General features: G+C 34.4%; 1 protein-coding gene across 1 annotated transcript in view; it reads left to right on the plus strand.

Annotated features, from left to right (window-relative positions):
• LOC140616709 (uncharacterized) overlaps window positions 1-16208 on the plus strand; it is a 49913-nt gene that overhangs the window by 3514 nt on the left and 30191 nt on the right. Inside the window, exons 4-6 of the mRNA XM_072797429.1 lie at window positions 1919-1963; window positions 6185-6285; window positions 6519-6619. Coding sequence (XP_072653530.1) covers window positions 1919-1963; window positions 6185-6285; window positions 6519-6619 — 247 coding nt within the window. The remainder of the gene's footprint in view (window positions 1-1918; window positions 1964-6184; window positions 6286-6518; window positions 6620-16208) is intronic.

The following is a 16208-nucleotide window of genomic DNA, read 5'->3' on the forward strand; positions in this document are numbered from 1 at the left end:
CAACAAGCAGGATCAGCATTGGTGGGGCATCTCTGTGACAAAAGCTACAGATGTTCACAAAGATGAAGCTTGCTGGATTCTCCTGCTCTCCTCTGCATGTGGTCACTCCCTCTGAGGGGATTCCTCCAAGTGTCAGGTGGCTCTCAACTGGGGGATTTTGTTTTACATGCAAAATGCTTGCTTTCCTTTCAATGGCACCATCCTGGACTTTTGCACTCCACCAGGTTTTTTCTGCTTCTTTGTTGTCTAGAGCTTTTCCTGAGCCATTTTTAGTTTGAATTTGTTTAGTGATTGTTCTTACTGGGTTTTGTGAGGCAAATAAGCATTGGGACCTCCTAGCCCTCCATCTTCACACATATTAACTGATCACCATATTTTTCAATTAATTCTGTCTAAATTCTCACAAATATTTTCAGTTAGCTCTAAGAAAGCTAATTTCTTCCCCTTAATTATTACATGTATGCCTCAACTTTTCAAAAATTTTCCTATGTCACTGCTTTTCTTTTATGTCACTGCTTTTATGAAATACCTATGTTAGTACCAGTTTTTGATGAACAACAGAAATCTGAAGGGGATTGTTGCTTTTAGGGCCCAAAGCAAAAAAGAGAGAACTGTGTTCAGTGCTAGTTTTGCTGTTATAGAGGCAGTCCACACTGTAAGCAGCAAGAATGGCCTCATCAAGTTTCTTCCTCAAAACTATACTTAGCATCTCAGTATCAATCATAACTTTGAACAGTGTTTTTGAGGATCTGTGTTTTATTTCAATTTATTTTGCACATCCATTAGCATGATGTGTCTTAGGTATCAGAATAGCCTAAGAGAGGTTATTTTTTGGATCAGCGAATGCTCAACAATTTTTCCATATAAATTAATAGTAATCACTTCCTCAATTTACATCACTTCAGCATAGGAAAAAGTTTCATTGGAACCTTCTGCTTTCAGATAGATTGGGGAAACCTGCACTTCACGGTTTTGTACTGAATCCATCTAGCATTGGTTTCTGAACACCAATTATTCATGTCTTTTCCTACACTGCATTCATGATTCCAAATCAGTGACTTGAAAGGAAGCATTCATGTTGACTTTGCACACAAAAACTAACAGATGCTAAAAATAAGGTATAGATACAACTATATAGTGATACAGTGATGCCTTTAAATAATCTTAACTTTTAAGGAAATTATGAGTCAAAAATACAAAGATTTTAAATTTGTTAACATACTCACCATTTCTGCTGATTTATTCCTTCTTGTGTATTTGTGTTACTACCTAGCATCATTTATATTTAGCTTGAAGAACATTTTTGGAGAGAGGTCTATTAAGAAATTCTCTTAAGTTTTGTGCTCCTTATGGGGTCTTTATGTACCTTCTTTTATTTATTTTTAAGATTTTTTTCACTTCTTCAAAGGCAGGGGGAGTTGCAGAAAAAGAGGGAGAAAAATTCTCAAGCACACTTCCCACTGAGCACAGAGTCTAGCACTGGACTGGATCGCAGGACCCTGAGATCCTGACATGAGCCAAAATCGAGAGTAAGATACTCAACCTACTGAGCCACCCAGGTGCAACTATGCACTTTCTTTTTTGAGAGACTATTTTGCAGGTACCTGGGTGGCTCAGTCAGTTAAGTGTCTGCCTTTGGCTCAGGCCATGATCCCAGCATCCTGGGATCCATTCCCACGTTGGGCTCCCTGCTCAGTGGAGAGCCTACTTCTTCCTCTCCTTCTGCTGCTCACCCTACTTGTTCTCTCTCTTTCTATCAAATAAATAAAATCTTAAAAAAAAATAAATGAAAGGCTGTTTTGCTAAATTTGTAATTCTTGTTTGACAAAGGTTTTTGTTTTTTTTGGGGGGGGGAGGGGAGGATTTTTGTGTAGAAACAAAGCTGATCTGTTTCTTGTTGTTGTTATTGTTGTTTCAGTACTTGAATTTGACCTTCCCTGTCTCTTATTGTTCATTGTTTCTGGTAAGAACTCATCTAATAATCCTACTGTTATTTTTTCCTAAATATAATGACTAGTTTTTCACTTGCTTCTGTCAAGATCACCTTTTTGGGTTTGTTTGCCTTTTATTTTTTGAGTTGTGGCAAAAAAAGTCCATATATCATAATTTACCACATTTCAGTGTTAAAAAATTAGACTTTTATTAGATCAGTTTTAGGTTCACAGGAAGACTCGACAAAGTGTAGAGATTTCCTATATTCTCCTACTGTCTCTGTGTCTATGCACACATAGTAGATAGATTCTCATTTTCAATTACTTTAAGTTTTATTTATTTTTTTTTAAAGATTTTATTTATTTATTCATGATAGTCACAGAGAGAGAGAGAGAGAGAGGCAGAGACACAGGCAGAGGGAGAAGCAGGCTCCATGCACCGGGAGCCCGACGTGGGATTCGATCCCGGGTCTCCAGGATCACGCCCCGGGCCAAAGGCAGGAGCCAAACCGCTGCGCCACCCAGGGATCCCTTACTTTAAGTTTTACTCTTGATTTTTTTTACTCGCACTTTATGAGAAATATGTAATGACATGTATCAACCTTTATGGAATTATAGAGAGTGGTTTCACTGCCTAAAAACATCCTCTGTGCTCCACCTAGCCATCCTTTCTTCCCTGCCAAATCCTATCAACCACTGATCTTTTTTGAGACCGTAGTTTTGTTATTTCCAGACTGTAATATAGTGGGAATCGTATACATTATCTCACATCTTATATTTACAATCAGGCATCTTAACTGACTTTAAGCATACAGTTTAGGAGTGCTAACTATGTTCACATTGTTGCATAAACAGATTTCTAGAACTTTAACCGTGTAAACCTGGAACTCTATACTCATTGAATAATAATTTCCCTTCTGTACTTTCCCCTTATCCTTAGTAATCACCATTCTTCTTTCTGTTTCTGATTTTGAATACCTTACATACTTCGTATAAGTGGAATCATATACTGTTTTGTGTAGGTGTGTATGTGACTGGATTATGTCACTTAGCCTAAAGTCTTGCAGTTTCATCCATATTGTAGCATGGAATAGGATTTCCTTCTTTTAAAGGCTGAATAATATTATATCCTTATGTATATTTTCTTAATCAACTGATCCCTCACTGGACATCTGTGCTGCTTCTACCACTTGGCTCTTGTGAATAATGCAGCAGTGAGCATGGATGTACAGATATCTCTTTGAAATCTTACTTTCAATTCTTTTATGTATTTTCCTTTATATAGGATTGCTGATTCATATGGTAATTCTATTTTAATTTCTTGAAGCAGCTCCATACTCTTCTTCATAATGGCTGACCAATTTATATTCCCAACAAGAGTGCACAACAGTCCTCTTTTTCTACCTCCTCACCAACACGTTTTTGATAAAATCCAACCTAAACAATATGAGGAGATATCTCTTTGGTTTTGATTTGCATTTCTCTGATCATTAGTGATATTGGGAATCTTTTCATAAATTTCTTGACCATTTGTATATTTTCTTTGGAAAAAGTGTCTATTCAATTCTTTTACCCATTTTTAATTGGGTTATTTGGGTTTTGTTTTTATTAATGATTTATGGGATTCCTTATAAATTTTGGATATGAATCTCTTGTTTGATGTATGATTTCCAAGTGTTGTTTTTTTTTTTCCCCCTCACTTTGCCTTTTCATTCTGTTGATCATGCCCCTTGTTGCACAGAAATGTCTTAGTTTGATGTAGCCCATTTGTGTATAATGGATTTTTTCCTTTGAGGTCTTTCCTTTTGGTAGCATGCTCAGGAAATCATTTCCAAATTTGATGTTACTTCTCTTCATGTTCTCTTAAAGGAATTTTATAGTTTTACATCTTATGTTTAAGTCTTTAGTCCATTTTGAATTAACTTCTGTATATGGTGACAATATAAGCATCCAGCTTCATTCTTTTGCATGCGGATAGTCAGTTTCCCATCACCATTTGTGAAAAATCCTATTTTTTTCCCATTTGAATGGCTTTGGTACTCATATCAAAAATTGATTAGACTGAATATATATGGATTGTGTATCTGGGTGTAATTTGAAGTTATTGGTTCCACAGAAGATTTAGGGCCTGGAGCTTTCTGTTCCTTTGTCTTGCTGATTGTATTCCCCCTCCAGTCTGAACTAGCATTCAGGTCAGGTATGGATTCTGTGGTAGATACAATTGTTTAATATTGCTGAAGGTGGAAGATCTATTGCTTATTTCCTGACTTTCACACTGACTTAAGTCACCTATTCCCTCAAAAGCATTTCTTGTCCGTGTTTACAAGTGTTTTTGGTCATTTCATTTTACATCAGTCTTGAGAGTTGGATTTGTATGTGCTTACTTATCCTATCAGTAGTTTGCTAGCCCTCTGGTGTCCATAAATATTTTTAAATGATATTTAATAAGCTTTTCCTTCATCATGACTTTAGATTGTTGTTCTGTTTTTTTATCTGCCTCTGCTGTGGGTTTGTAGTTAAACTTATGCTGGATTCCCTGAAACTGTTTCTAAGATCTCTAAACTGTTAATTTTTCTCTCTCTTCTTTCTCATCCTATGGGATGAATAATTTCTCAATTTCATCAACCTTTTCTACTGCATCTCAAATTTTCTGTAGAGCCAATAATTGAAGTTTTCATTTCAAGTATGAATTTATAAACTCAGAATTTTCTGTGGTTTATTCATATAGTTTTATTTCTCTATTGATATTTCCTACTTGTTATATTGCTGCCACCATATGTTCGTTTAACTATCTGAACATTGTTTTCTTTATAATTTACATATATTTATAAACATTACTTTAAAATACTTTTTTCCCTAATAAATCTAACATCTTCTCTCAGTAGAAATTTCTATTGACCTACACTTTCTCTTAGTATGGAAGATATTTTCCAACTTTTCTTCATTTTTCCTAAATTTTTAAAAAGGTTTATTTATTTTAGAGAGAGAAAGCTTACCCACATATGTGCGTGTAAATGAGGAGGGGCAGAGGGAGAGGAAGAGACAGAATGCAGGCAGACTTCATGAGTCTGAGTGTGGAGCCTGATATGGGGTTCAACCCTGAGATCATGACCTGAGCCAAAATCAAGAGTTGGCTGTTTAACCAAATAAGCCACCCAAGTGCCCCATTTCCTAATTTTTTCAGTAGACATTTTTGATAATATAGTTCAGTGAACATGTATTCTCTTTCCTTTTTCCTAGATTTATTATTTTTATAGTTGCATAGACTTTACTGCAGAATATTCTCCTCTAAAGTGGGCCTCCTGATACCTTTGTTCAGTTTTTCCAAATTCGTATTGTTTATTTTTATTTTTAACCTATATTCCTAGGGATTGTCCTTGTGATTTTGTAGCTTGGATCTCAACTGCTAAATTTTTAGAAGACTGTATTCAAATACTGCAAGTCAGTAAGACTTTCTCCCTCTTCCCTGTGATGTGTGTGCATGTGTGTGTGTGTGTGTGTGTGTGTGTATGTGAGGTTGGGAAGGGAGTACTCATAACTAGCACTTCTCAAGTCTTCTTCAGCTTTTACTTTCTATTCAGTTCATCTTGGTCTCCTCTCCCTGTGCACATATTTTTCCATCAGCTAACAGTATGTAGAGAGCTAATGTCATCTCTTCAGTCATACTTTTCCTACAGTACCTTCCCATTATACCTACGGGAGTCAGAGTCCTTGACACCAAACCACAACCTCTGACTAGAAAAGTATGGTTTTCCTCATTTGTACCAAGCAAAATCAGCACTTCGAGCTGAAAAATCAGTGTGCTATTTTGTCCCCTTCCCCACTGCTAATCAAGTCTGCCCTTGTGGCACCAGCACCATTCTTTTTCACACCTTCTCCAAATTGAATAAGCTACAGTTCTTGATCACTGAGCTAGGGTGAGTGGTGGGAGGTGTGAGAGTTGTCCTAGATAATAAGATGACAAATGTTCTTCTTCTCACTTGAAATATCTAGGACTGTTTCCAATATAAATATTTCATAAAATATTGTTAACCTTTGATAAATTTTCAGAATTCTGAAATTGTTGTCTTTGTAAATTTGTCATCTTCACTTACTCCTACTCATAAACTTTTAGAATGTGTCCAGTATGAAACATTGTATTATAATTTGAAAGATTCTATAGAGTAAGAAAGAATTAACTTTGTTACTAGAAAATTCAAATGAGTATAAGAACTTTTGTTTGATTTCTAATAAAATTTGTTTTCTCATAGTAGTTCTTGAAGTTTTTCACTAATACTTCATGGATTAGAGTCCCCCAAAGAAGAAATAGTAGTTCATCTGTGTGGCCAAAAGAATCAACATTTCTTTCCAAAGTGTAAGTTTCTTGAGAATTTTTGTATTTTGTGCCTTAAAAGAATTAATCTTACAAAGAAAAACAGCAATATGTGAACAATTATATAAACACAATTGTTGAAATGTTTTCTAAATGAATTGTATGAGAAATATTCAGACTTAGATATATTACTATTAGTTGTAATAAATTGTTACTTCATCAAAATATTATGGTATATATTGGTAGGACTAATGAGATAATTCTCTGTATTTCAGGTTTACAGCATCATCAAAGAGTGACCATACTTGTCCATATCTCAATTTTAACTTGAAGAAACATTTACCTTCATTATGCTCAATAATTAGAACATACATTTGTAAGCACCAGGCATTTTAGTTACTTAATTTTGGTATAATGTTATCTCACCATCTATAAAGAACATATTTTTAATTTCTTCAAAAGCCATACAATTATTTTTTCAGAATATTTTTCAGGTATAACTTTTCTTTTTTTTTTTAAGATTTTATTTATTTATTTATTCATGAGAGACACACACAGAGAGAGAGGCAGAGACACAGATAGAGGGAGAAGCAGGCTCCATGGAGGGAGCCTGATGTGGTACTCGATCCCGGGTCTCCAGGATCAGGCCCTGGGCTGAAGGCGGCGCTAAACTACTGAGCCACCTGGGCTGCCCCCAGGTATAATTTTTCAGAGCAATTTTATGTTCACAAAAATTTAAGAAGAAGGTACAGAGTTTTCCTCAATAGCTTCTGTCTGCACACCTACCTCTCCCCTGTTATTAATGTCATCCACTAGAATGGTTCATTCATTACCGAAAATGAACCTACATCAATGCATCATGAACACCCAAAGTCCAATTTGTACATAAGGTTTCACCCTCGGTGTTCTCAAACTATTTTTCATTATTTATTAGTATCAATGTAAAAAATGTATACTGAGGTACATATTATGCATTTCTTAAGCCTTTGCTATTTATTAAAATTAATTATATATGAATTAGAAATCATAACATTATTGTAAATTTCTCAATTAAGTGAATATCTATTCATATTTCCAAATTAATTGATTTTTTTTCTAACCCTTAAAGGGTCTGCAAATGAGGGTCGAACAGCCCATGGTGGCAGGATTACCGGTCAGAATGGAGTCAGGAGACAGAAACCAGGGGAAGCTTTATTATGTATTTGTAAGAGAAAATGTACTAAGAGCAAAGTCTACTAAGATTTAAAAAAATTATAAGGATACCTTAGGGGTAAAGGAGAGTACCCAAAGGACTGATCACTGGGAAGCCAGGTTTACCCTCTGAAGATGGGATTCAGATATCATTGAAGACAACGTGCCTACACACAGCTTCAAGGCAGACATGTTCATGGGATTGACCTGGGACAGTGCAGCTCCATAGTCCACAGGCTGAAATTGGTGAGGATGGATCTCAGGCTGTGACTGACAAGCAGGAAGAATGCCTGCCAGATTGTTAGGGGGGCACAGAGTAGAGGGCAGGAAGGATGACTGACTTTGGCCACAAAAACTTACTGGAGGCTGAATACATAGGACTTCCTGCATGCATGCAGCTGGGAACCAAGCCATAGTGGCCAAACTCCATGAAAACATCATGGAACCAGAAGAAGGGCCCTTTCTGCTGCAATGTGTCTTCATTGCCTCTTACTGACAAAACTCAACTTCATGTGAGCTGACAGGGGAAAGAATTGTATAGCACCTACCTCTATTTTCTGAGAATAGGGCAGTAAGGGATTCATTTGGAGCTAGGAGTGCTCAATTGTTAACAGACACTCAGATCATGCGACCACCACAGGGTGGCTATGAGTTTTTCACATCTGCCCCACTTTCTCAGAGAATGGAACCAAAGCGTACCTTCAGGATCTGTTTTACTGCAGCACCATCAAAGATTAGGTTCATTATTTGGTAGAGATTGGTCTTTCATTGGATAAAACTAGTGTCCTTTCATACTTTTTCCTGTGTCTTGTTTCCCTCTCTTGGATTTCAGATATATTGGAAGAGATTTTCTTTTTTTTAGTTCTCCACATCACCACCTCTGTTGTTCTTTACTGCTATGCTAAAAAATACTTTGATTCAAAAAATGTTAAATAAGAAAGAAAATGAGAGAAATAATAGTATAAAGATATTGGTGTAGAGCAAACAGCTAATTATTACCAGAATTCAGGACAAACTTTAGTACTTTGATAATGATTCAGAGATATATCTACCCTTATTCAATTATAAGAGGGCAAGAGATTCCTGGATTATTATTTGCAAAATAAATTCATACTTTATATATATTTATCTCTTTGAATATAGACATATTCTTTATATTCTCTGTACTTATTCCTTATACTCATATTGGGAAATTATATGACTATTCAAAAATAAATTTCATATAATATGTAAATGGAGCTATAACTAATTGCTAAAGTTGTGTTTGCATTGACATTTTAAAATAAGCATTTCTTCCTCATTCATCTGTGGCTTGGTTGGATTTTACTTGATCAAGGCTAAGCATGTACTTGACTCCAGACTACAGATTCAGCCCAGATGTTTTTTATGTATTTTATTCCTAGAGGAGCAGGCTACCTGGTATACAATCTTTTATGGCAGAGATTAGCAGCAAGCAGAAACTGCTTTTTAATGCCTAGACTCTGAACTCACAAACTATCACGTTTCCACTTATACTATATTGTGAAAACAAGACAAGTGGCCAAACTTATTATTGACTGCCTGCAAACTATATCTTTTCAAGGTGCTCAGGTGGAAGAAATGTAGACTCACTGAAAAATAACCTAATGTATCGTAATAACTCTAGGAATATTTTTCTCACTGTATTTCAAGAGATAGATTAGTCTGCAAAAGAAAAATAGTGGGAAATAGACGAAAAAAAATAATACTGTCTAACTTCCCACCTAGTTTTTTGTGTCTTTTGTATAGTGGTAAACATCATCTTATAGATGGTTTCACCAGAGTCTTTGATCAATTTACAAAAGGAGAATAAGCAGTATGGTATAAAGTTTAAAGGCACTGGCAATGAAACCAAGTCACTTCAACATATTTTCTAAATGCATACTCTTAGCCCTGTGACTCAATTTTTATTTTATTTTATTTATTTATTCATGAGAGACACACACAGAGAGAGGCAGAGACACATGCAGGAGAAGCAGGCTCTATGCAGAGAGCCTGACATAGGACTCGATCCCGGATCTCCAGGATCAGGCCCTGAGCTGAAGGTGGCACTGAGCCACCCGGGCTGCCCTGTGACTCAATTATATAACTGCTCTGGCTCAGTTTCCTGTCCTGGAAAACATGATAGAAATAATATCTTATTCCAGAGTTACTTGAAGATTATTTGAACATTACCTTCTTGGTATACAGATATTTACTAGATCTCAGTCATTTTGACCAAAGAACTTGACATTTCTACACCAATCACCTATGGCATGATGACCCTAATTGTAGCCACCTCATAGGGCTGATCTGAGGAATCAATAATATGTCTAAAGTTCCTGAAAATAAATCCTAACCACATTATATTCTTACTATATGTGATCTCTTCATATTTTGCTTTCCAAAAGTTTATTAAAAGCTGTTTTCCAAGAAAACCCATGTTCTACAACTGTCTTCTTCCTTTCACCCAATGAGATAACCAGATATCAGAAATATAATCTGACTGAACCACATTGACCATCAAAGATGTTTGCATTTATTTTTTTAAGATTTTATTTATTTATTTGTGTGTGTGTGTGTGTGTGTGTGTGTGTGTGTGTGTGAGAAAGAGAGAGAGAGAGCATGAGCTGGGGAGAAGATCAAATAGAGAGGGAGAAGTAGGGAGCCTGATGTGGGACTGGATTCCAGCACCTTGGGGTCATGACCAGAGCTGAAATCAGATGCTTAACTGATGGAGCCATTCAAGTGCCCTTAAAGATGTTTGCATTTAAAAAGTCATTTGAGAAATTTAATACACCTCATATATGGACAGTAAAGTAACTCATTCTGGATATGTATTTCCTTTTTTGAAATCAAGTTGTAATTACTCTTCTTTCTCTTCTTGGTTAAGAACCCCAGTCTCCTCATCCAATGTGTTACGTGGACATATATAAATGCTGTCTCTTTTGGGTTTGAAGAATTTGAAAGGGATTGTCAAGATATGACAAGATAGCCTGTTGATTCTCAGATTTGGGGAACCTACCATGTCCAAGGAGAAGAAGATACTGAAATGTCTTCTTCCTTCCAGTTGGAGAATCACATCCACACATATGCATCTCTTACCACTGAAAATGGGGAAAGTTAAGAGAGAATTTGCTTAATACATTCTAATGTGGAACACCTCCCAATTTTCTCCCAAAGTATTTTTTCTAAACACATTCACAAAAAGGTGCCTAAGTCTTATATGTACTCCTGAGAAACCATATGAATTATTTGGTAAAATGACCTTGGGTTAGGAGATCCACCAAAAGCACTGAAGAGATATATATATGTAGGGAACAATATTAGGAGGGTGTTAATCAAGAGTGAATCCAGAATAGAAAGATCAATGCAGAAGTCAGGGATACAAAGATCAAAATGGTAGTTTTCTCTGTCTAACTTTCTGAGATTATACATTAGGTACTGAACATAAAGAGCTTGTTATTTTGGGTCCTCAGTACTAAATTTAGAAGGTGTTGCCCTTTTAAAATTTACTTTTGTTGCAGCAGAGCAGAAAAAGTATTCTTTGCAGGCAGCCAGTTCCAAGGAGAATGCAAGAAGAACCGGGTTGTGTCTGTCTAATATGTACCAAATTTGTTAATCTTAAAATTTTGTTTCCTGGTAGTAAATAAGTGTATAGTTGGGGATAAAAATCAGAGATTTGCACTAAAAACTGTTGCTCTACAATACATTTTATGAGGTTTTTCCCTTAAATACAATCACTGTTTTTTTGTGGGTCCTCCTAAGGCAACATGCAAAAATTTAGCTTGCATATACCCAAATGTATGGATTTGATAAGAATAATCCAGTCTAAGAGGGGAATAAAAATAATTTGTTCAATAGATCAATGTGATAACATCAAAGTTATGAAACACGTGTAATTAAGATCTTACAAGAAGAGGGAAACGTTTTGTAGAAAATTATTTGAACAAGTAATGGCCAGAACTATTTCAAATTTGTTGAAAAACAAGTGAAATCCAGGAAGGTCTGCAAAACCCAAATAAGATCAATATATATTAAATCAAAAGGGGGTACATTGAAGCCATGCTTTTGAAAGAGGTAAGAACATTTTGAGAGCAATGAAGGAATAACAACACTTCATATGCCCAGAAATTCATTAGAAATAATGAAATTTATAATTTAATAGTACATTCACCTCAAGAAAGAAAACCTGCAGACCCAGAACTTGATGTCGTTGATAGTCTTCCAGAATGAAAGTACATGAAGCCGTGTTCCAACAAGGACTTGGAACCACCATCACCAGAGGTCTGCCGTGCAACAAAAAGTGATAAAAGAAAGTAATTTGTCAGGCTTATGGATAACATAGTACCAGACAGAAAACTGGGTATTTGGGAAGGTGAGAAGGACATGAAAAGTCATGAATATATGAAAAAATGTGAAAGACAATCTTTTGTTAATTTCTTTGCAATATGCAAGACCATTGAAAGCAAAATTTGTAACAGTGACTTCCAGGGTTTATAATGCCTGTAGGATGTAATGCATGCAACTACATTGCCATAATGATTGGGAGATGTGATCAATATTTTTTTAGTGTTGTTATTCACTTCTGATGCTATCCCAGCTTCCAAGTAGAATGTTTCTGCAGGAAAGTTTATATCATGAACTCAGTTTCTTTAACACACAGTAGGTTTACCCAGGTTTCTTTTTTGTTGTACTCCACTTTGGTAATTTTAGTAATTTTCTAAGAATTTTCTATTTCAAAGAGTTGTCAAAGTTTATTTATAATATGGCTTTCTTACCTTTTAATATCTATGAGAACAATAATATATTCCCAAGTTTAATCTAGATTAAAAAAAACTTTTCTTTATTATTTTGTTGACAGTCTTATCCATTTTAGTAAGTCTTTTCAAGAATACCTTTGTCCTTTAAGATCCTCTCTACTGCACTTTTGTTCTTTGTCATGATTTTGTACTATTTATTGTTTCTTTTATTTACTTTGGACTTAATATCACCTAATTTTTGCTTTCATGGTTTTAGTGTCTTGTCACATATGCTCAGATTTCTGCTGTTGCTCTTTTTTTGTAATATATGCACTTAAGGCAATATTTCTCAATAAAAATATTATTGTTTTTTTGTAATTCATATAAAAATTTTAGACATTCATTGTGATTATATATTTGGCTCATATGTAAGTTAAAATCATACAAGATTCTCAAATTGTTGGCTACTAACTTCTATTTTAGGTTAACTGTAGTTAGAGAATTTTCTAGGAAGCTGGATATGGTTTACATTTGTGTTAAACATGGCTAATATGAACACAGTACCAATATTAAGCTTATATTTATGTTTAATTACTAGAAATTAATTGTAAATATTCATATACATGTGCTCAATTGCCAAGGTTGGCTAGTGGCTAATGCAGTGACATCACAGTTCTATATGTTTTATATTAATATACTTGAAAATATGAGTATAGTGTATTTTTGGAGAATTTTAAAGTGAACTTAAAACTATGAGTATTCTATACTACTATATAGTGTATGTATGTCTGTGCATATATGTATTTATGAATTGTCTAGTTCAAGTCCTTCTATAGTTTACTGATATATCTACTTGTTTGATAAGCAAGGAGGTAGAGTTGTTTGAATCTCCAGTTATGATTGTTTCCTTCCTTTTATTTCAAATTTAGGTTCAACTTGAATTACTAAGTACATATGGGTTTTATGAAACACTGGATTTGGATACTCAGCCTTTTATAGCAAAATGTGCTTCATCATTTCCAACAATGATTTTTGCCTCGTATTGTGATAGTACATTAACTAGAGAATTTTTCTCTTGGCCGGTGATGCATGATGCTTTCAATCTTTATACTTTCATTGTTCTGTTTGCTTCTGTTGAAGGAGCATCTCATTAAATCTGCAAACAGTTATTTAAATATAAAAATTGTTGGAACTGAAATTAAAATTATTCTATTTATATTAACATTTTAAATTATCATTTGTCTTATTGATATATTTTATCTCCATGTGCAAGTATATAGATATAATTCGTTATTAAGTATAATATACTTATCCTTTAATTAGGGGTAAACACTACCATGTCTTTGAACCCCGTTTTTTCTTTATTTTATCTTTACAATACATATTTTAACTTTCCTCTGTAAGAAATTGTTAATTTAATATGCTGTAAATATCCTTTTACTGTACCCTATATTTTACAGCATATGGTCTTTACTCATTAAAGTCTAACAAATTAGTACCTTTATCTCTTCTCAAACAGTGACAAGACCTAACCAGCCTCACTTCTGTTTACTGAATATGCTGTATTTGTTCACTTGAATATTAATACAAATACAGACTTATAATTTGAAACATTATCATCAATATTTTATCCACTTTGTAAGCATTTTGATATATTCACATAACTTATTTTCACCAACTTTTCTTTCCTTTAAGCATATGCAAGATTTCACCTAGAACACATTTCATCATTAGAATATCTTTAAATATTTTCTTCAGCTAGAGTCAGTTGGTCACTAAATTACTCCATTTAAAAATAGTCGTTGGGGGCACCTGAGTGGCACAGTTGGTTGACTCTTGATTTTGGTTGGGGTCATGATCCAAAGCAAAGTTGTCACCGTTTGCATATAACACAGTTATCTAAATAGAAAAACTTAAAGACTCCACCAAAAAAAAAAAAAACCCTACTGGAACTAATTAATAAAATAAACTAAGTTTCACAGTACAAAATGAGTATGCAGAAATCCATTATATTTCTATACACTAGGAAAAAACTAGGAGACAATGAAATTAAGAAAATAATCCCATTTATAATTTCATTTATAGAAATAAATTACTTAATAATAAATTTAACCAAGGAGGTACAAGTCCTATACTCTGAAAACTATAAGATGCTGATAAAAGAAAATCAAAGATTACAAATAGTAAATGGGAAGATATACCATAGCTGTCGACTAAAGTATTAACATTGTGAAAATATCCATATTACACAAAATGACCTATGGATTAAATGTGATCCCTATGAAAATACTAATAGCATTTTTTGCAAAACTAGAATAAATTACTTTAAGGTTGGTATGAAACTACAAAAGACTCTAAATATCCAATCTTCATTTTTTTAAGTTTTTGTTTAAATTCTAGTATCAAATATATACTGTAATATTATGTATAAGTATACAGTGTACTGATTCAATAATTCCACATAATACCCAGTGCTCACACAGCAAATGCACTCCTTAATCACTATCACCTATTTCACTCATTGCCCCACCCACATTTCCTCTGGCAAACATCATTTTGTTTTATATAGTTAAGAATTTATTTCTTGCGTTACCTCTCTTTTTTTTGTTGGTTTGTTCCCCTTATTTCTTATTCTACATGAGTGAAATCATATTATGTTTGTCTTTCTCCAATTGACTTATTTTGATGAGCATAATACTCTTCTACCTCCATTCACATTGTTGCAAATTACAAGATTTCATTCATTCTTTTGTGGCTGAATAATCTCTCTTCATAGATAGATAGATAGATAGATAGAGAAGAAGATATTTCTTCTTCTTTATCTATTTCTATATACTATATATATTGCTTCTTCATTTCTCAGTTGGTGCTTGTTAGAAATTTTTCTTGCTTCTTGAGTTATACCTGTATTGCTCTATACTTCCCTCTTAGGACTGCTTTTGCTGCATCCCAAATGTTTTGGACCATTGTGTTTTCATTATAATTTCTTCCCACGTATTTTTTTTTAATTCTTCTTTCATTTCCTGGCTGTCCCACTCATTGTTTATTACAATGTTGTTTAGCCTCCATGTATTTGTGTTTTTTCCAAAAAGTTTTTGAGGTTGACCTCAAGTTTCATAGAGTTGTGTTCAGAAAAGACACATGATATGACTAAACTTTTTGTATTTTTTTAATTTTTTAAGATTTTATTTATTTATTCATGAGAAGCACAGAGAGAGAGGCAGAGACATAAGCAGATGAAGAAGCAGGCTCCCTGTGGGGAACTTGATGTGGTACTCAATCCCAGGACCCCAAGTTCAAACCCTGAGCTGAAGGCAGATGCTCAACCACTGAGCCACCCAGGCGCCCCTCTTTTTGTATTTGTTGAGACCTATTTTGTGATCTAATATGTGATCTATTCTGGAAAATGCTCCATGGTGCCCCTGAAAGAATATAGAATATGCTGTTTCATGATGGAATGTTCTGAATATATCTGTAAGTCCATCTATCCAGTGTGTTATTCAAAGCCACTGTTTCCTTGCTTTCTCTGTTTAAATAATCTGTCCATTGATGTAAATGGAGTGTTAAAATCCTTTATATTATGGTATATTATCAATAAGTTCCTTTATGTTTGTTATTGTTTTACATATTTGGGTGTGCCCATGTTGAATACACAAATATTTACAATAGTTAGTCCTTCTAATTGGATTGTCCTCTTTATGATTATATAATGCCTTCTTTGTCTCTCTTTACACTCTAGATCCTGAGGGCACAAAGAACTCCCAGCAAAATCAACAAAAGCAGGCCAACACCACAACACGTTGTAATTAATTTTGCAAAATATGATAATGAAAAAAATCTTAAGCACAGAAAGACAAAAGAAGTCTTTAACTTCTGATGGAAAACCCATAAGGCTAGCTGCAGATTTCTCTGCAGAAACATGATAAGCCAGAGGGCAGTGGCAAGATGTATTCAAAGTGCTGAATAAGAAAAATCCACAGCCAAGAATACTCTATCCAGCAAGGATATCATTCAGAATGGAAAGAGAGAGGTTCT

The sequence above is a fragment of the Canis lupus genome, chromosome 25 (assembly GCF_048164855.1).
Source record: "Canis lupus baileyi chromosome 25, mCanLup2.hap1, whole genome shotgun sequence".
NCBI classification, from domain to species: domain Eukaryota; kingdom Metazoa; phylum Chordata; class Mammalia; order Carnivora; family Canidae; genus Canis; species Canis lupus.